The sequence below is a fragment of the Borostomias antarcticus genome, assembly GCF_949987555.1.
Source record: "Borostomias antarcticus genome assembly, chromosome: 3".
Lineage (NCBI taxonomy): Eukaryota > Metazoa > Chordata > Actinopteri > Stomiiformes > Stomiidae > Borostomias > Borostomias antarcticus.
This window is the reverse complement of record NC_140236.1, coordinates 26,094,950-26,114,949: the sequence shown is the minus strand read 5'-3', so window position 1 is coordinate 26,114,949 and position 20,000 is coordinate 26,094,950. Positions and strand designations below refer to the sequence as shown.

General features: G+C 47.8%; 2 protein-coding genes across 3 annotated transcripts in view; one reads left to right on the top strand and one right to left on the bottom strand.

The window, feature by feature from the left end:
* dock7 (dedicator of cytokinesis 7) overlaps nt 1-8,860 on the top strand; it is a 63,448-nt gene extending 54,588 nt beyond the window's left edge. Inside the window, exons 40-49 of the mRNA XM_084462128.1 lie at nt 995-1,138; nt 1,598-1,729; nt 2,124-2,138; nt 5,990-6,115; nt 6,327-6,416; nt 6,577-6,813; nt 7,077-7,220; nt 7,353-7,459; nt 7,831-7,998; nt 8,369-8,860. Coding sequence (XP_084318254.1) covers nt 995-1,138; nt 1,598-1,729; nt 2,124-2,138; nt 5,990-6,115; nt 6,327-6,416; nt 6,577-6,813; nt 7,077-7,220; nt 7,353-7,459; nt 7,831-7,998; nt 8,369-8,411 — 1,206 coding nt within the window. The 3' untranslated portion in view covers nt 8,412-8,860. The remainder of the gene's footprint in view (nt 1-994; nt 1,139-1,597; nt 1,730-2,123; nt 2,139-5,989; nt 6,116-6,326; nt 6,417-6,576; nt 6,814-7,076; nt 7,221-7,352; nt 7,460-7,830; nt 7,999-8,368) is intronic.
* A 297-nt stretch (nt 8,861-9,157) lies between these two features.
* Nucleotides 9,158-19,328, bottom strand: usp1 (ubiquitin specific peptidase 1). 2 transcript variants are annotated; one of them, XM_084436371.1, is made up of 9 exons: nt 19,206-19,328; nt 18,711-18,905; nt 18,391-18,526; nt 17,970-18,071; nt 17,304-17,473; nt 16,302-16,999; nt 15,026-15,190; nt 11,510-11,711; nt 9,158-11,265 (listed from the first exon to the last, which is right to left on the bottom strand). In XM_084436371.1, the coding sequence occupies exons 2-9, from the start codon at nt 18,872-18,874 to the stop codon at nt 10,482-10,484; spliced, it is 2,421 nt and encodes an 806-aa protein (XP_084292497.1). In that variant the 5' UTR covers nt 18,875-18,905; nt 19,206-19,328; the 3' UTR covers nt 9,158-10,481. The 2 variants fall into 2 exon arrangements, with proteins under 2 accessions (XP_084292497.1, XP_084292498.1); XM_084436372.1 differs by having other exon boundaries at nt 17,304-17,470.
* Nucleotides 19,329-20,000: the final 672 nt, after the last annotated feature.

The window sequence follows — 20,000 nt, the reverse complement described above, 5'->3', positions numbered from 1 at the left end:
GAGGAGCCCCCTGATAGGAGAAGCCCCCTGATAGGAGGAGCCCCTGATAGGAGGAGCCCCTGATAGGAGGAGCACCTGATTAAATCTAGTCTCTGGAGAAATGGCTCCCTGTGAGAATGAAAGGTTAAATGGTAAAACAGTAGGAGGAGATGTCCTGGCACTCACAAATTCATATAAAAATAAAAGCTTTAGGCTGTGTGTCCACCAACGAGCTGTATGTAGCTGAACAGCGGCAAGCTTACAGCAGCGTAGAGCGCACTAGAGCCGGAGTTTAGAGCTGGCTAGGCTACCCATGTTTTACAGCTACGTTAGCAACGAGTGTCGTGTTTTTGCAGACTGCAGATTAACTAGCCAAGTTAAGATAGCTAGCTAACGTTAGCTAGTGCTAACGTTCGCTGTCTCTGCGGTTTTGCCCAAAACTGACTGATGTCATTGTCAGAACAGCCGTTTACAGCGCCCTAGAGCTCATTGTAAACAACGAAAAAACAGCACCAGCTCTAAAATACAGCTCCCCGCTGGACACACACCCTTATTGGGCAACAAGTGGGACGTTTCGGCTCCTTCATCAGCAGCCATATGCCACTTTCTGCCCAATAAAGCTTTTATTTTTATATGAATTTGTGAGTGCCGGGACATCTCCTTCTACTCATCGTCCTGATCCAGACACCAGTGCCTCCACCAAACCTGATACTTGGGAGTAGAGCTCACTTTCTCACGCTCTTGAGTAGAGCTCACTTTCTCACGCTCTTGAATGGAAAAACCAGCATGTTGAGGTTAGCTGCATGTAGCGCCTTACTCTACTTGTTCAGCAGGCAGCTGAGTCTAGTTATGGAGTTGAGTAATCATCCTGGACCCTGACTCTCCATCAGAACGCCCCAGGGGCAGAACAGATCAGAACCCTACCTGCTGTTTGAGGAACAAACACAAGAGACAGTCTTGAGTAATATGTGTGATTGTGTGATCGTGTGTGTGTGCGTGTGCGTGCGTGTGTCAGAACATCTCCTCCAACGTGCTGGAGGAGTCGGCGGTGTCCGACGACGTGGTCTCCCCAGACGAGGAGGGCATCTGCTCGGGGAAGTACTTCACCGAGGCCGGCCTGGTGGGCCTCCTGGAACAGGCCGCCGCCTCCTTCTCCATGGTGAGAGAAGCGCTCACTGGACGTCTGGGAGAGACGGGCCTCAACAAAATGAACTATTCACTCTGGACAGGTTAACTGAGACACACACTGCTAGTATGCGTGGCCTTTCTGCAAGACTCAACCCTGTGTATGTGTGTTTATTTGTTTGTTTGTTTGATTGGATCCCCATTAGTTGCCACCAGGGTAGCAACTATTCTTCCTGGGGTCCACACATAAAAATACAAACATCGACATGCATTATACATTAACATTTAACATTACACAAACCCAAAGCCACCCCACCCACCCAGCACCCCCCAAATCACCCCCTACCACTCAGAACCCTCGCACACTGTGTGCGTTTGCGTGCGTTAGTCTAGTATCATAAGACTGTCCGGTGGCATCACCTTACATGCCAGTAAAATACCATTACCCATGAAAAAGCTCTTCACCCACCCTCCCCTCTCTCTCTGTCCCTAGGCTGGCATGTACGAGGCGGTCAACGAGGTCTACAAGGTCCTCGTCCCCATCCACGAGGCCAACAGAGACGCCAAGAAGCTGGCCACCATACATGGTAAACTGCAGGAAGCCTTTGGCAAAATCGTGCACCAGGTAAATCCACCCCCCTCGACCACCTCTTCCCTTGTAGAGGGTTCCGCGTGCTTATCGGCACGACTCTAGTCCTGGTGAACTGTATTTACCCCTGGGGTCACAGAGGAGCTGCATGCTGAGTCATGGGTTTAGGGAGCATGCATGGGGACGATCACAAGACTAAGATGTGGTGTGTGTGTGTGTGTGTGTGTGTGGGGTATGGCCTTGGGGGATGGTTGTGTGTGTGTGCGTGCGCGTTTGTGTGCGTGCGTGCGTGTGTGTGTGTGCACGATTGAGTAATACCCAGGCCTCCTCCTCCAGTGAGACCACACTCGTCCATGCTGTTACCTGACCGTGCGTGTGTGTGTGTGTGTGTGTGTGTGTTGACTTGTCCTGTGTTCTCTTTGTCACACAGAGCACTGGCTGGGAGGTAGGTCGCTCATGATTCCTGCTTGGCCCGCTCGTTCTGACTTGTATTATCATCATCTACTTCATCTCTCTGCTAGCTGTGGGCGTCGTGTTGCTCTCTGCTGTTACATCTACGACCCATTAACACCTGACGTCTGATGCCGTCCGTCTGTCCGTCCGTCGGGACGGTTGCTGCAGTCCGGGCAGCCCCCCCCCCCCCCCCCCTCTCTTTCTCACCCATCTCTCTTCTCCTCTTTCCGTGGAAAAAGGAGATTGTTTTGTAACCGGACCGTTTCGGCAGGCCGTGCATGGGAGCCAGTGCGGTGTGACACTAATGACCGGTCTCGGCGAATGCGTCATCTGCACCTCCCCCTTCCCCACCTCACCCCGTCAGTCGGACCATCGCTCTCATCAACGGCTGTCTGGCGCCGGCGTCTTGTCACAGCACCTCTCTCTCTGTCACGTCTCATCTCATCTGCGCCACAGGGTTCGATTTCAGCACACTTGTTTACCAGCAGGACTTGACGTAGCGTTCTCTGATGGGTCACTATTTCAGCTCGCCTAAACGTACGATAAACTCGCATTGACTCTAATGCAGAGTTGGAACTTGATCCAATAATCCAGACTCAATTTTTCCTCATTGGTTTTGTACCCTTTGTTTTTTTTTATCAATCGCTTTCTATCTTTCATTTAGTTATTAGACAAACTAAATCGACCCCTGGGTTCTTTAGTTATTAGACAAACTAAATCGACCCCTGGGTTCTTTAGTTATTAGATAAACTAAATCGACCCCTGGGTTCTTTACTGTAGTTATTAGACAAACTAAATCGACCCCTGGGTTCTTTAGTTATTAGATAAACTAAATCGACCCCTGGGTTCTTTAGTTATTAGACAAACTAAATCGACCCCTGGGTTCTTTAGTTATTAGACAAACTAAATCGACCCCTGGGTTCTTTAGTTATTAGACAAACTAAATCGACCCCTGGGTTCTTTAGTTATTAGACAAACTAAATCGACCACTGGGTTCTTTTCATACCGCTCTGTTTAACAGGATTAACCTTTAGTGTTTCTCGTGGTTTGTTGCATGAAACGGCCAGAATGCTTCTCTGGGTCGTCTGTCTCTGAAGGGCACCGGGGGTTCGGTCCCTTGAATCGCGTGTTTCTGGGGACCTTGGAACTGTCCATCACTTCCTCCTCACTACTGACCTGCCCCCCCACAACCTCTATCCTTCTCATGCCTCTTCACTCTTTCTCTCTCTGCATGTCCTGGAACCTCCATGTTGAGTTTGTCTGAGTTTGTCTGTGTGTCAAAAAGATTGTTGTTTTGCCGTCGGGGCCGCTGTCTGTCTCAGTTTGATTGTGTTTGTTTTTGTGTTGTTTTGTTGTTTGTCTCTGGAAGTACCTGGTCCTGATTAAAATGTGTTCTGTTTTCTCCTTTTGATTTCCCTGGTTGCCGACCCTTCCTTTCCACTTTACTTATTGTGTGATTGTGGTAAGTTCCTAGTTTGAGGCTTATTTTATTTCTTCTCAGTAAGGGAACCGCTATGGGGCCACGAACGGGGCTAAGCTAAATCACGGGGAAAGAAAATGATGCCAAACGTCAGCAGGCTTGTTAGACGAGGGTCTTGTATTGTGTGCTAGCATGGCGTGTAGATGAGACCAGGGCTGTTCACCTGGGTAGATTGTGACTGCAAACAATAAGATTAGCCTGCAAGTCAGATGAGCCTTGTGTTGACCTGCTTTGGCTCAGTCCTGGCCTGTTTTAAGTGTTGTTTTTTTATTTTTTTTTCTACATTCCTCTCCCCCTCCCTTACACATACACACACATACTGTATACACACACACACACACACACACACACACACCCCTATCGCTAGGCAGCGTTACAGGCCGTTTACTCTCTCTCTCTCTCTCTCTCTCTCTCTCGACTGTGAGACATGGTGCTTAGTCGGCTCCACCTGTGTTGATGGCGTCCAGTAACCCAACCAGTCTGGCTGATGTTTGACTGCTTTAGCTCAGACCCCATCCTCTATATCTATATCTATATCTCTCTCTATCGCTGTTCTACCTCTCTGTCCCTGTTCTACCTCTCTATCCCTGTTCTACCTCTCTATCCCTGTTCTACCTCTCTATCCCTGTTCTACCTCTCTATCCCTGTTCTACCTCTCTATCCCTGTTCTACCTCTCTATCCCTGTTCTACCTCTCTATCCCTGTTCTACCTCTCTGTCCCTGTTCTACCTCTCTATCCCTGTTCTACCTCTCTATCCCTGTTCTACCTCTCTATCCCTGTTCTACCTCTCTGTCCCTGTTCTACCTCTCTATCCCTGTTCTACCTCTCTATCCCTGTTCTACCTCTCTATCCCTGTTCTACCTCTCTATCCCTGTTCTACCTCTCTGTCCCTGTTCTACCTCTCTATCCCTGTTCTACCTCTCTGTCCCTGTTCTACCTCTCTATCCCTGTTCTACCTCTCTATCCCTGTTCTACCTCTCTGTCCCTGTTCTACCTCTCTATCCCTGTTCTACCTCTCTATCCCTGTTCTACCTCTCTATCCCTGTTCTACCTCTCTATCCCTGTTCTACCTCTGTCCCTGTTCTACCTCTCTGTCCCTGTTCTACCTCTCTATCCCTGTTCTACCTCTCTATCCCTGTTCTACCTCTCTATCCCTGTTCTACCTCTGTCCCTGTTCTACCTCTCTATCCCTGTTCTACCTCTCTATCCCTGTTCTACCTCTCTATCCCTGTTCTACCTCTCTGTCCCTGTTCTACCTCTCTATCCCTGTTCTACCTCTCTATCCCTGTTCTACCTCTCTATCCCTGTTCTACCTCTCTATCCCTGTTCTACCTCTCTGTCCCTGTTCTACCTCTCTATCCCTGTTCTACCTCTCTATCCCTGTTCTACCTCTCTATCCCTGTTCTACCTCTCTATCCCTGTTCTACCTCTCTATCCCTGTTCTACCTCTCTGTCCCTGTTCTACCTCTCTATCCCTGTTCTACCTCTCTGTCCCTGTTCTACCTCTCTATCCCTGTTCTACCTCTCTATCCCTGTTCTACCTCTCTATCCCTGTTCTACCTCTCTATCCCTGTTCTACCTCTCTATCCCTGTTCTACCTCTGTCTCTGTTCTACCTCTCTATCCCTGTTCTACCTCTCTATCCCTGTTCTACCTCTCTATCCCTGTTCTACCTCTCTATCCCTGTTCTACCTCTCTGTCCCTGTTCCACCTCCTGCTCCTCTCCTGTGTTCTGGATGGGTTCTCTCCTGTTGAATGTCCAGATCACCCTGGAGGCCAGGTCATCCGCTGGGCTCTGACACAGGGATCTTTACCCCTTACTGATCCCGCCTGGCTGGCTAGACAGACCACGATAAACAAACATTGTCCCGTTCGCCTGTGCTTGTGCAGACAGCACTGGGGACACACATCCGTCTGTCAGAATACTAGGAGCTGGAGACAGTCCAGCTGGTTAAGGCTTTACCTGTCAGTGTCATGGCGTTTTCTAACAAAAGGTATTTACACTTTGGATGAAAGCGTCTGCAAAAATAAATCTATGCAAGCAGCGCGGTGTATTCGTGAACCCAGGGTCTTATCAGTATTGCCGTTGGCTGCAGCGACCGAGGTGTCGAGGTGCTGAGCTGTGAACTCGAACTGTCTTTGCTCTCTTCCAAGGGTATTCTCCTGGGCTGGCACCCGGCCAACGCATCAATAACCTGCAAATAACTAGACTCTGTCCTATGAGGGTTACTCCTGTACCTTGTCCTGACTATTCACTCTCAGGAAGAGCTTTTCCCAACGCTCAGTGTTTCTACAGATCGTGCTTCGAGGTCACGCCGCCACGTCTTAAGACACGGTTCTTTGTCCCCTGGCAGGTCGGGAAGAGGATGTTCGGTACTTACTTCCGAGTGGGATTCTACGGCTCCAAATTGGGCGACTTGGACGAGCAGGAGTTTGTGTACAAAGAGCCGGCCATCACCAAGCTGGCGGAGATCTCCCACAGGCTGGAGGTAAGATAGAAGTCGGGAGATGCGATAGGAACAGTATTTCCTGGTGGAGATCTTTGTCCACTTCCCCCCATAGCTTTGCGACAGGTCTGGTAGAGGGCCTCTCTGGTCAGCGTGCCCGTGTCTGGTCAGCGTGCCCGTGTCTGGTCAGCGTGTCCGTGTCTGGTCTGTGTCTGCGCTGTGTCTGCGCTGACCGCCCCGGGTCTGTCCGCAGGGCTTCTACGGCGAGCGTTTCGGAGAGGAGCAGGTGGAGGTCATTAAGGATTCCAACCCGGTGGACAAGTGCAAACTGGACCCTAACAAGGTCAGCCAGCATGCTGCTCGTGTCATCGGACATGTCAATCCTTGGGTGAACCGTGATGATGACTCTGTGTGTGTGGCTGTGTGTGTGTGTGTGTGTGTGTGGCGTGCGTGTGTGTGTGTGCGTGCGTGTGTGTGTGTGCGTGCTTGTCTGCGCGACCCAGGCCTTCATCCAGATCACCTACGTGGAGCCCTACTTTGACACGTACGAGATGAAGGATCGCATTACTTACTTTGACAAGAACTACAACCTGCGGCGGTTCGTCTACTGCACGCCGTTCACGCTGGACGGACGGGCGCACGGCGACCTGCACGAGCAGTACAAGCGCAAGACCATCCTAACCACGTCGCACGCCTTCCCATACATCAAGACCCGCATCAACATCATCCACAAAGAGGAGGTGGGGCCTGTCCTTAGGTCACAACACCGCCATGGGCTTTTCTCTTCCTTCATCCCTCTCTTTCTCTGTCATCTCTCTCTCATTCATCCACGCACTCTCTCTCTCTCTCTCTCTCTCTCACACACACACACACTCTCTCACACACACACACACGCACACACTCTCACACACACAAACACACACACTCTCACAAACACACACACACACACTGTGAACGGAATAGTCTCTAACCATCTGGTCCTCTCACCCTCGTGGCCGGTCAGATCATCTCCATGCCCATCGAGGTGGCCATCGAGGACATGCAGAAGAAGACCCAGGAGCTGGCCTTCGCCACCCACCAGGACCCCTCCGACGCCAAGATGCTCCAGATGGTGCTGCAGGGCTCTGTGGGAACCACGGTCAACCAGGTACCAGGGAGCTGCCCACTACCGGGGCCAGCGGGGCCAGCGACTCACATACAGCATCCAGCTCGCCTCACCGTGTGTGTGTGTGTGTGTGTGTGTGTGCGTGTGTGTGCGTGTGTGTGTGTCCTTCCTCAGGGACCGCTGGAAGTGGCCCAGGTGTTCCTGTCTGAGATCCCCAGTGATCCAAAGCTCTACAGACACCACAACAAACTGCGTCTCTGTTTCAAAGACTTCACCAAGAGGTACAGCACAGAACTGTGTAGTACTGTAGTTATATTCTTATTGTGTGATGTTGTCTGTATATTGTGATGTCTGTATAGTGTGATGTTGTCTGTATATTGTGATGTCTGTATAGTGTGATGATGTCTGTATAGTGTGATGTTGTCTGTATAGTGTGATGTTGTCCACACACTGTGATGTTGTATGTTGTCCAGCGCACTCAAGTTGAGGCTAATTTAATTTTGTTGTACCTTGGCACAATGACAATAAAGACATTCTATTCTATACCGGTGCTGCCGTTGCACACATGGTTCATTGTTCAAACGTAGTTCATCGCATCCTCTTCAGATCACCAGTGCGGTAATTCAAGCGTTGTCCTTTCTCTGGGCGACAGGTGTGAGGATGCCCTGCGCAAGAACAAGAGTCTGATTGGTCCAGACCAGAAGGAGTACCAGCGGGAGCTGGAGAGGAACTACCATCGCCTGAAGGGGGCGCTACAGCCCCTCATCAACAGGAAGATCCCCCAGCTATACAAGCCTGTGCTGCAGGTCAACTCCCACAGGTTAGTGTGTGTGTGTGTGTGTGTGCGCGTGTGTGTGTGCGTGTGTGTGCGCGCGTGTGTGTGCGCGTGCACGTATGTACATGCATATACGAGCCTGATTAGCATATTGAATACATGATTAGATGTAAAAAACATATCTAATTGATTTTCTCTGAATGTAATTTTTACTTCCTATTGCTTTTCGCACCAAATCACATGTATACTGTAACGATGCTTTGCTTTTGACTCTAAAACATGCAGCAAACGGACAGCTTGACAAGGTAGTTTGGTACAGAGATGGTCTGTTTTGTGAAACTGGGTATTCAGTTTATCTGAGCTTGTAATCTTGTTATGGCTTCTCGTCAGTGACTCAAATCTCTTTATTTTGCAGAGATTCCTTCAGCAGGATGAGCCTTCGGAAGCTCGACATTTGAAGATGAAGAAAAGAAAGAGATTCACACCCTTAATTTATTCATAGTGTGTAAATATGAGCGTGTCCTCAAAGTCAGTGTTCCCAGTAGCAAGAGAGAAGCCAAAGTGTTCTGGCTCGGTACGTCATTCCAGCGTCTTATTCGTTTACAGGCAGCCTGTTACACGGTCAGTGGGTCAAATAAGTGGATCTTACTCTGTACGATAATGTGTCAAATCTGTATTCAAACTCGTGTGCACTTTTATTTTTGCGGTATCGATGCATTTTACGACTTGAAACTTTACTATTTAATCAAGGCAAAAAAGGTACCACTATTTATCATGACATTTTATCATTTTTAGTTGAGCAACATTTGTTTAAAGTTTGGGAAATGTTTTCCATTTCCTCAAATAGTTTTATGTAGTTTTTGTTTACTTTAAATATTTTACTAAATAAATATTTTAATGTCTGAGGTTTTGTGTTGTGCTGCATAATTTGTGATATGAAATAAAATTCCATGACAAATATTTAACTCACACTTAGACATTATATATGCAGATCTTTATTAAATTGTAGTTAACTCACGCATTAGACAGACTTTGTATATGCGTCTTTATTAAATAGTTAACTGACACATTAGACAGACTATATGCGTGTCTTTATTAAATAGTTAACTGACACATTAGACAGACTTTGTATGCTGGTCTTTATTTGAATAATCAAAGACAACAGAGGAAAAAAGCTGTCCATTTGTACAGTCAAAGGTAGAAAATGTGAATATTAACATAGGAAGAGATTTTTACTGGATTCAAACCAGTGCATTGAATCTTAGAATATACTGGACAGGACGGTGAGACAGGACAGATTCTCTGATCAAATACATCGAGTAAAAATAACTTTATTGCTTCTAGTTGTGTGCAGGAAGCTAGTATATTCACACAAGAGTTGACAAGAGCTATCAAACAGAGGCAGTATAACAACTCTCCATGTCTCCCTGATGCTCTGCATGACCGTCCACTGCTCCACCTGAGACAACAGCAACGCAACATTGACAAGGTAAAGTGGTTACTAGTACAGCGTTTACACACAAGATTGAACCAAAACGGTCTTTTTTGTGTGTGCAAATATCAATGAACAATAAAAATTATGGGCCAAACTTGCCAGTTAATTACTGACAATTCCAACTGTATTTACAAGTATTAGTAGAACATAGAAATAACTCAATCACTGTCATTTCACCCAGGCCAAGAAGAAGAATGTACAAGAATAAATTTGCTCTTTATAAAAATAATCTACAACCCAAAAAAGAACCAGTGCAAGGAATCTACAGAATTTGACACGGGTCGGAAATTGGTAGCTGACAGGGGTGCACGTTTCACACTTGCAGCACACCTGAGCATTAATGCACATGCCAAGGTGCACCTGAGTCAGAGGATCGATCCATGGACTCGAGTCACGAGAGCAGCAGCAGTGCCCGATGCGCTTCTCAGTCGTGTGATGAATGAGCCGGTCAAGAAGTCTGAATCAAAACATTTCATCCTGCTGCTTCTCTTCGACCGGCCTCGCTCGCTCTGTTCGACTACCAGGAGGAAAATGCTAGATTTAGAAAATCCGACCAATCCAAAAAGTAGGTAGATTGACAGGTAGGCAGGCCATCCAATCATTTCAAGGTGGTACCTTGAAATAATTGGATGAAAAATTATCAACCCTACCAGAATGAAGTTTATTGTTTCAACAACAGTTATTGGGACTATACACATGAGGTTATACACAAGGCAGAAAAAGTCCAGGTAGCAAGTCACAGTGAGACAAAGGCCACTTTGGAATCTCCAGAAATGCAACCTTCCTTCCTTCCTTCCTACCTACCTCCTCTCTCTTACTTGGAAAAGCACTGATCAATCATGACTGGATTGGTGACAGCCGTGTAGGAAAGCACCTATCCAAACATGGACAGAGGTGACCTCAAGAGGAGGAAGAAAGATGCAGAGAATCCCACCAGGGCCATAGGGTTAGGGGTCGGGGGTTCTCCTGTAGAAGAGCAGGTAGGGGGTGGAGGTGGAGCAGGTCTCTGGGGAACAGGCTCAGGAAGTGAGGGTTAGGGGTCGGGGGTTCTCCTGTAGAAGAGCAGGTAGGGGGTGGAGGTGGAGCAGGTCTCTGGGGAACAGGCTCTCAGGAAGTCCTCCTCCTCAAACAGGCGCACCTCAGAGTCGTCGAACAGCAGCCACTTGCCCTCGTAGCTCCGCAGAGTGCTCAGGGCCTGCTTGGAGGCCACGCCCCCGGCACCCTCGTACCCGGGCTCCTCCTCCTCCCCGGTCACCTTCTTCGCCCTGGCCCCGGCGCTCTGCCCTAGGCCGCAGGGGCTCCGTCTGGCCCTGGAGCTCTCCTGGGTCTTCTCTGGGTTGACCTGCTTGCTGCCCCCCAGGTCATAGCTGGCCAGGCTCCTCTGGCCCCCCAGGAGCCCCACCCCCTCCGAGGACTTCTTGGCCCCCATCTTGCCGGTGCTAGCAGGGCTAGCGTTAGCCACGCCGCTCAGTCGCTTCCCGCTGAGGCTGAAAGACACCTCCCCGTCGTCGTACTCCAGCATCTCGTCCTCTGTCGGCTGCTGCGTTCTGCCGTTTCCTCCTTCCTCCTCCTCCTCCTCCCCCTCCTTCTTGACGTCCTCCTGCAGCCAGAGCTTGGTGTCCTCCAGGTCCATCATCCTGATGTAGGTGGTGTAGTGGCCGCTGCTGATGGTCACGCCGCTGTGCATGACCACGGCAAACAGCTGGTAGTGCTGCCCCCCGGTGGCCATGGGGCGCGTGCACCACTCCTCCAGCGACAGCGTCAGCGGGGTGCGCAGGGGCGTGTTGACCTTTGACAGGCCTGCGTACGGGTCCATCCTGAGAGAGAGAGAGGGGGAGGGAGAGAGGGAGGGAGAGAGAGAAAGGGAGGGAGGGAGAGAGAGGGAGGGAGAGAGATGGAGGGAGAGAGGGAGGGAGGGAGAGGGAGGGATAGAGAGAGAGAGGGAGGGAGGGAAAGAGAGAGAGAAAGAGTGAGTTCACACATCTGTTACTAAGGCTGTAAAGTAGAAAGAAGCGATAGGGAACTATTGGCAGATCTGAGAAGACGCTCAATGACGCTTACTCTGAGCCGTTGGCGGAGAAGCACTTGAGGTGGATGGTGATGACCTCGGGGGTGTGGTCAAACAGCAGGCTCCTCTCTGCCTCCGTGTAGTGGTGGCACGTCTCACAGAAGTACTTGTCCTCCCCTACAATGCGCTCCACGGAGGCAAACTGGGAGATGGCCCACTTCAAGGTCTTCAGCTTAGGCCTGGGATCGGGAGAGACTGAGGACAAAGAGGAAGAGAGAAAAATTAGCTTTTTTGTGCGTGGCTGTAAGCCAGCGCACCTAGGATAGCGTTTGTCCGGTTATCTCTCCCTCCGGTCAATGTTGACCTGCATTTCTCTGTTGGCACCACAAGAGGCAGTAGTCCCAGCACACCAAAATAAAGAAGGACACCAAAATCAATCCGCCAACTTCCACTGCACAAGTAGAGTAGTAGTGAGAGCATTGGGGTTGAAGACCCGGTGGGGATGACTTTATGGGACTATACCCCAAACCTCCACACGTTCATCCTTTCACTCCAACCTTTTCCCAGATAGCACACAGATATTGGTCCTCCATCGGAATCAGAGCGACAATCTGCTAGAGTGTTTCTACTGGGGGGTGTCTACTGGGGCACCGTTGTTAAACAGCTGGACAATTTCTGCTGGCGAGTCGGCAGCGGCCTCCGAGCAGAATTCCACTCACACTCGCATGCGCTGACGCCCTACCCTGTCACTTCTCTGATGGTAAAACTCATGTGGACCTCTGTTGGGATACCGTCGGAATTCCGCTTGCATGGCATGCCCTCCCCTGCCCGTTTTCCCATGGCGGAACTCGGTTGGGATACCGTCAAAGTTCCGCTTGCAACGTCACTGGAGGGTAGTCTTGAACAACGTAGTCACTGACGAGCAAAAAATGTAATTTTTAAAAATTGTATTAGAAATGTTTGCCTGCATTTCTGCTTATGACAAAGCAAAATGTTTATATACATTTATGTATGTATGTATGTTTATGACAAGATAAATACAGTTGGTATAAAGAACATCCAAATTCCCAGTTAATTCCCGTTAATTCCCATAAATTCCCGTTAATTCCCATGAAGTTTCCAACTTTGAATAGTCCCGGAATTTTGCAACCCTACCGGTGATAAGACTGCATTTACCGTTTTCGGCCACAGGAGGGGAGCAACAGTCTTAGATTGTGTTCCTTGTTCAGTTTCAGCAATTCAATGAGTATTTGAGTTAGGCTATTTAGTTTATTTGTTATTTCAGAGACCACACACTCCCTGTCTGTTATGTAAGTGAAGAGAATTGAAAGGTCAAATAATGCTTATTAGGGGGCTAAAAAGCAGTAATATTGTCACAATACTGAGGAAAGCTTGCGTGCCATGAGCTCTCCTCTCACAAACTGGGCTCAGCATCATATGATCACAAGTTTATAGTTTACATATTTTTAAGCAATGGTAGTGTTAGACTTTTCATGTCAGTGAGTCTAACAAAATTGATAATGCATGGGTTGTGTCTTTTCCCACATGTGGCCTTCATTCCTCTCTGGGCTGATCATCGACCACTATGTTCCTGTGATCTGGAATAAAACAAGTGCAGGTAGTGTTGTTTTCTCTTTCAATGTCTTGTTAATGGAGTAAACAGTGAACAATTCACCAAGGGCTGGATCAGGATCTGCTTCAATTAGGTCCTCAGAATTTTAACAATCAAAGTGGGCCCTACAAAAGGTTGAGTATCCCTGGTGTAATGTAATAGTCTGTTGTAAATAAATCATGTTTAGAATTTAAAGCATGCCCCTAATTAATGGGTACCTCGGAGCATGAAGGTGTCAGTCCCCTCCTCTCCCAACTTTCCTGTCCTTTTCTACTGTCGCTGTGCCAATAAAGCAGAAATGTGTTTCTGAGCTAATATCTTCTCTATCGCTCTTAGGGGCTACGTGGAAAAACCCAGTCACGAGGGGAACCACTGAGGAGGCACTGCAGCAGGAGGCTACCAAGTACCTGAAGGGGGCGTCAGACAGGGAGGGGGGCTGGAGCAACTCAAAATACTGAGCTGCTTAGGAGCACCTGGTTCCATGGCCCCAGACACTGGGCTGACTGATGTAACAAGTCTGCAAGTTTATTTTTGTTTTTTTAAGGAAATGTTCAGTCTGTTTTGCAGATTAATTAACTGTGTCAAACTGATTGCAGAAACTGGGTGACCAATTACAAGTCCCATTGATATACTAGACTTGTTCTTACTGTTATGTTTCTCTGTGTATGCAACTCTGTGTTTTGTTTTCTGCTCCTCCTGTTCTCGGTCCCACTCTCAGATTCCTGAGTGGATAGTTATAATTAATATAATTCAACGCATTTTAATAAATATGACCATTGTGATTTGTCACTGGATGTTATAAAAGTTATTTAAAAATGTGGTTACCTGGTGGTGCAATGTCAGTTAATGAATTAATAAATTGAATTGAAAAAAATCAACAGTAATTGAACATTTGAAATACTCAGTAATTACCCATTATATATTAGGCTATACTTTGCATGTATTTACCAGGTAAATGTTTGTAATTGGGGGACTATGAAAGGAAGGGTTACCCAAAAATTGTTCAAAGTAAGTTCATTTAGCAATAGAAATCCATAAGCCTAGGGCCAATGGGCCTAGGATATAGACAAACTACCGGTGGAATGATGGTGGAGCAATAGCGGGAGCATTTCGGATTACTAGCGGACCGCTGTCCCTGACGCTAATAATCCACCAGAGGTCCGCTAGCCATTCGATGTGCAAATGGCCAGAAGCCCGCCAGCAGATTCTGCCGGATGTCCGCCAGCTTGTCCATCAGGGACCCGCTGTAGGTCCGCTAGCCTTGTGCTATCTGGGTCCAGAAACAGAAGTTGAACCAATTGCATCAAAATAGCTAACGTTACAGGAATCATCAGTGTAACTGCTTTAGCCACTGACCGCTACCATTAATGTTATGGAAGCTGCTGCTAGTTGTTGTGAGCTCATGAGCTAACTGGCTATCCCGCTCTTATTGTGCTGGATTAGCATTGGAACTGATGTGTCCAGGCGACAAGACCCATCTTAATTTATCAGACATTATTTCATCTCATTTCAATTCACAGCTATTTCAGTGGCATGACTAGCTTCCGTCCTACCAGTCCTGAACAGAAACAAGCCAGCAACGCACATAAGCCAGGCTGGACCTGGGGCCTCATTTATCATTGTGGATACACCCTTTTTCATCTACACCTGTTTTTGTACTTGCTTTTCTCCGCAAATAATGTGATGTATCATGACAAAACTCGATGGGAAATATTGTGTATATATCTCACAATATTTCCCATCGAGTTTTGTCATGATACATCACATTACTTGCGGAGAAAAGCAAGTACAAAAATCAGGTGTAAATGAAAAAGGGTGTATCCACAATGATAAATGAGGCCCCTGGCCTGTTTTTTTAAGCTGAGTAGAACCTGTATCTTGTGTGTGCCAAAGTGAAGCCTTGTTCTTATCGTTAGAGTGTGAGTGTGTGTGCGTGTGTGTGTCTGTGTGTCCTCACCCTCTGAGCTGCTGTCTGGGCTGCAGGGCTCGTCTTCCTGCACCGGGACGCTGATGTCCTGGAAGTCCTCCCTCCGCTCGGTGTAGCACTCACACTCCAGACAGCGCGTCCTCAACACCAGCCGGCCCTGGAACAGCCGCTCCATCAGGTCCAGGCCCTCACACTCTGGAGACACAGGGGAGGAGAGACATTTAACACCAGCCTGTCTCCATCAGGTCCAAGCCCTCACACTCTGGAGACACAGGGGAGGAGAGACATTTAACACCAGCCTGTCTCCATCAGGTCCAAGCCCTCACACTCTGGACACACAGGGGAGGAGGGAGGAGAGACATTTAACACCAGCCTGTCTCCATCAGGTCCAAGCCCTCACACTCTGGACACACAGGGGAGGAGGGAGGAGAGACATTTAACACCAGCCTGTCTCCATCAGGTCCAAGCTCTCACACTCTGGACACACAGGGGAGGAGGGAGGAGAGACATTCAAAACTGTGACAGACAGGAAGCATACAGAAAACATTTTTCAATCTCTTAAAAGCAAGAAGCATCTCTTGACGACATGACCCGTTACAGATGAAAGAATCAATCACTCGACTAACGGTATCATTCCATGACGAGTCGTTACATCACTCAGCATCTCGTAGGGATGTGACGGTGTAGATTTTTTCCCACCGACTAATAAACTTATGACAACACCCGTGTTACTGGTAACGTCGTCTAGCCTACAAGAGAGCGCTTACTTTAATCTTTACCGTTACGTTTAACCTTTAACCTTTGCCTTACAGCAGCGTTTGTTACCCTACTCTGATCGCGCATTTGCAGACAGGCCATGGAGGCAAACAACGCCAAATCGCTTACGCAAATCAGTGTTGTCATGAACGGAACACTGACTGCTAGAATAAAAGTTAGCCAGCTACAGTAGCTTATGGCAACAGCCACTCTGGTGGCAAGGCTAACATTAGCTAGGCTAGCTAGTCACAAGAGGCTAGCCATAACCTCCCCTCCCCCTACTCTCTTCACATGAACTGAAACTGAAATCGTATTCCTCTAGACTCCGCTCTGTGCGTGTGTGCATGCGGAGGGGCAGATCCTTAGATACTTGTTTGAGTTTGATAGTGGGCACCGATGTGAAAATTAACTAAATAGGTAAAACGACGGTGGGGTGGAAAACAACGGTGTGGTGGTGTTAAAGTAACGACTCGGTGAACACACGGTGTATGACCCAACACTGAGTAACACCGGGAACACCCACAACCTTGACGAGCCCAGTATCCCGTACCTTCACTTTTGGCTGCCTTTCCTCCCTCGGACTGCCCTTGCGTGGTCGCTTCCTGATTGTTCTTCCCGCGTTCTCCGTTCCCCTGGTTACGCCGTGCCTCCAGATCCGCCTCGTCGTGCGTCCTGCCCCCGATGTGGGCGCTGATCCTGCCCATGCTGCGGAACTTGGAGAAGATACTGGGCTGCTTCCCCGACGGCCTGAGCCAGCTCAGCTTGGGCCTCTTCTTCCTCTTCCCCTCTTTGGGGGCCTCCTCACCTCTACCCTCCTCGTCGCTCCCCCCCGGCTCTCCCTCCCCGCCTTCCTGCCTCTTCTCCTCTCCTCCTTTCTCCTCTCCTCCCTCGTCTTTGGCGCTGTCCGGGATGATGTCGCTGGAGGACTTCCTCTTGGAGCGGGTGAAGGGTTTACCGTCTTCGGCGGGTTTCTTGGACTTGAGAGATTTGGGCTTCTTCTTGGCGTTACCGGCCTCCGTGTCGCTCTTCCTCTTGCCGCCGACCTGGCCGTCTTCCTCGGTGGTAGGGACTGGCTCCTCCGTGGGGGCGCCGCCGCCCTGCGTGACCTCGGTTACGTCCTCGTCCTCACGAGAGCCCCTCCGCTCCCTCCTGATGGTCTCAGAGGCCTCTTGGATGTATCCCACAATGCCCTGCAGCACCTCTTGGGCGTCATGCTGCAGGTAGCCCTCGTACATGGGGTTCAGCTGTCTGTGTGCACACAAACGCACGGGAAATATCAGCTCTGTTGAACATCAGGCTTCAAACAGAGCAACGGATGTAGCTGGCTGTCAGTAGTTAGAAGGTAAATCATGCTTTTTAGATCTGTAATCTTCGCTCCTCTAGTCTTCATTTCAGAACCACATTTCCTTCCTCCGCTTCCTCAGTGATAAATCTCTGCAGATTGTTCCACTCGCCACCAATCTCATTTTACTGAACGCAAAATGAAATATCCAATATTTACCTACCTGAACATGTGTGGCCCTGTATGGAGTAGTCGGGGTTGGGGTCTCACCTGAGTGCGTTGAGTAGTCTCCGCGGAGGCGTGGCCAGCTCCCTGTCGCTGTACTTGTCGGGGCAGAGCAGGTAGCTTGACTGGAGCTGCTCTGCGGACGTGATCAGGCTGTGGAAACTACTCAGCAGCTCCATGTGCACAGGACACGCCTCCTCAGGACACGCCTCCTGCTTGGGGGGAGAGAAGACCAAGCGGATTAGCTTCACAACACTTTCCACACTCACTTCCTATGCTTGTTGAGGGGGCCATGTAGGGATGTAACAATAACCGGTATAATGATAAACCGTGATTAAATTTGATTACATTTATTGTGATAATTTTGTCATTAAAACCTTGCTTGATTGCCCCGTTTTTGAAAAACTTACTGTAAATACTGTCCAACATCAACCAAAGCCAGCAACAGTCTCAAAGACGCATTATTTTAATGTTAATGTAAAAAAAAGTGCATAGTGCTGCTAATTTTATTTGTGGTTTTCAATATAAAACTTGGTGAAATTATTACAGTGTGTGTATCGGTAGTTTTAGAACATTTTACAATACCGCGATAATACTGATAACCGTGATAATTTTGGTCACTATAATCGTGATATGAAATTTTCACACCGTTACATCTCTAGGGCCATACTGAAATTGGAAAGCGACAGCATGAATGTACAGCTGACAAACCTCTTCACTTTTACAAGCGTCATCCTTAGACTTGTCTTTCTTTTTGGACAAATTGTAAAGTTTCTTGATGCCATCTCTGAGCCCGGGACAGTAGCACAACACCTGTGTTTGTAAAGATGCAAAGAGCAATACAAAGAAAAGTGTTCATCATGATAGGTGAACATAAGGTTATCCATTATCATGATAGGTGAATATAATAGGTGAACATAAGGTTATCTATTATCATGATAGGTGAACATAATAGGTGAACATAAGGTTATCTATTATCATGATAGGTGAACATGAGGTTATCTACTATCATGATAGGTGAATATAATCGGTGAACATAAGGTTATCTATCATCGTGATAGGTGAACATAATAGGTGAACATAAGGTCTATTTCACTTGAGATGTAGCTGTAATTGATAGGACCTTCAGTACCTGTAGAATGCTATTCAGATAGCAAGTGTTGCCCAGGTTATTCAACCCAACAAAGGGAACTAAGGTCTCTCTGTTGTCATCAGGTAGTAGGGGAGAGGTTGGACAGGGGGCAGGCACCACCTGGTCAGAACTAGAACTAAAATATGCAATTAAGGTTAGCCACCATCTCACAACTATATGTCATTCGCAGGATTCAACATGACCTCAATATCATCTTGAGACGCTCGAGCCTAACTGATCAGTCCCAACACTCATTACATTACATTACAGTCATTTAGCAGACGCTTTTATCCAAAGCGACTAACAATAATTGCACTCACCTGGCACTGGCCGGTTCCTCGGGTGGTTTTGGTTCCTCTGCTTGAGGCTCAGAGAAATCTAGTGCTCGCTTAGTGTCCTTCTTCTGGAAGAACTTCAGGGAGAGCTTGCTCTTCTTGACAGGACTGCTAGGAGCCGCTCCAACATGGTCACCCTGACCGGGCATTCTGGCGATACACAGACAACAGCGCACCTCACTGGCAAAGAAGAGAATGAGAGTGGAGACAAAGTTCAGTTTTATATGAATTGTTAATGGAAAACACACATTGACGAGGAACTGATTCTCTATTTACAACGTGTTTTCTAGCTAGCTAACAAGTTACCATAGAGACTGCACGCATATTCCATTCAAATCGTATGACTCCAGATAAGCTAACAGCTAACCTAGCTAGCGTACGCAGCAGCCAGCTAGCTAGCAAGTGGTGATGTGAAAAAAGACATCAACGGATTTCAGCAGCTAACGAACTAGCTGACAAGCAAATTAAAACAATTGTCACCTGTTCTGTTCTTTGGTCTTATTGATTCACATCAGTTACAGGTCATGTTCCCTTTTACTTTCATCAAATATACAATCCAACGGAGAACAACTTCACATACCAGGCGGTGTGCGCAGTACTTCGCGCTTTTTCGTTGTCAAGACCCAGTGTGGTACACTGCCTGCACGAAATAATTAATTGACAAAATAACAACGGTTACCTTTGTGAAAACCATATCATACGTATATCGTCCTTTTGACGTAGCCAAATGCATCTTTTACTGTATAAAATCATAGAAACCGAAAAATAAATTATATCTACAAGGTCAGGCATTTTGTGAGACACTATCTTGTTAAATGTGTCCGCTTATAGACGCCATCTTTGTAAGGAAGTGCAATTTCATCTGTAGATGGTGATGCAAGCTTTGGCCAACAGGGGGAAACATTGATGCAATAACAAGACGTGCGCTGATCGACTATTTGAGTGTTGAGTGCAGCATCACTCGCATCTTGGAAGCATCACCTCTACTCTGTATCGTGCAGCATCTGACAACAGTTAACGGTAAGACATTACTCATCTTATATTTATGTACATGACATTGGTGGGATTTACTGGGACTGAAGAAAATGGCCGAAATCTAGACAATCCGATCCAAAAGCTTTCCATATTAGGCTACATTAATTCCATATCTTCTGGTGTAATTCTATCCCATTCGAGGGGCAGGGGATAATAATATTTCGACAGAGAAAATCGATATAGCCTACTAATGTCGGAATTTCACGCCGTGCCTATGCTGATCGATGTATCATAATCGAG

Coding starts and splice junctions, on each gene's coding strand:
- usp1 (XM_084436371.1), bottom strand. CDS start 18,874: ATGCCCGGTCAGGGTGACCATGTTGGAGCGGCTCCTAGCAGTCCTGTC. Junction 18,072..18,390: donor ATCTGAATAGCATTCTACAG/GTACTGAAGGTC, acceptor TTACAAACACAG/GTGTTGTGCTACTGTCCCGG. Junction 11,266..11,509: donor TTCTCCGCCAACGGCTCAGA/GTAAGCGTCATT, acceptor TCTCTCTCTCAG/GATGGACCCGTACGCAGGCC.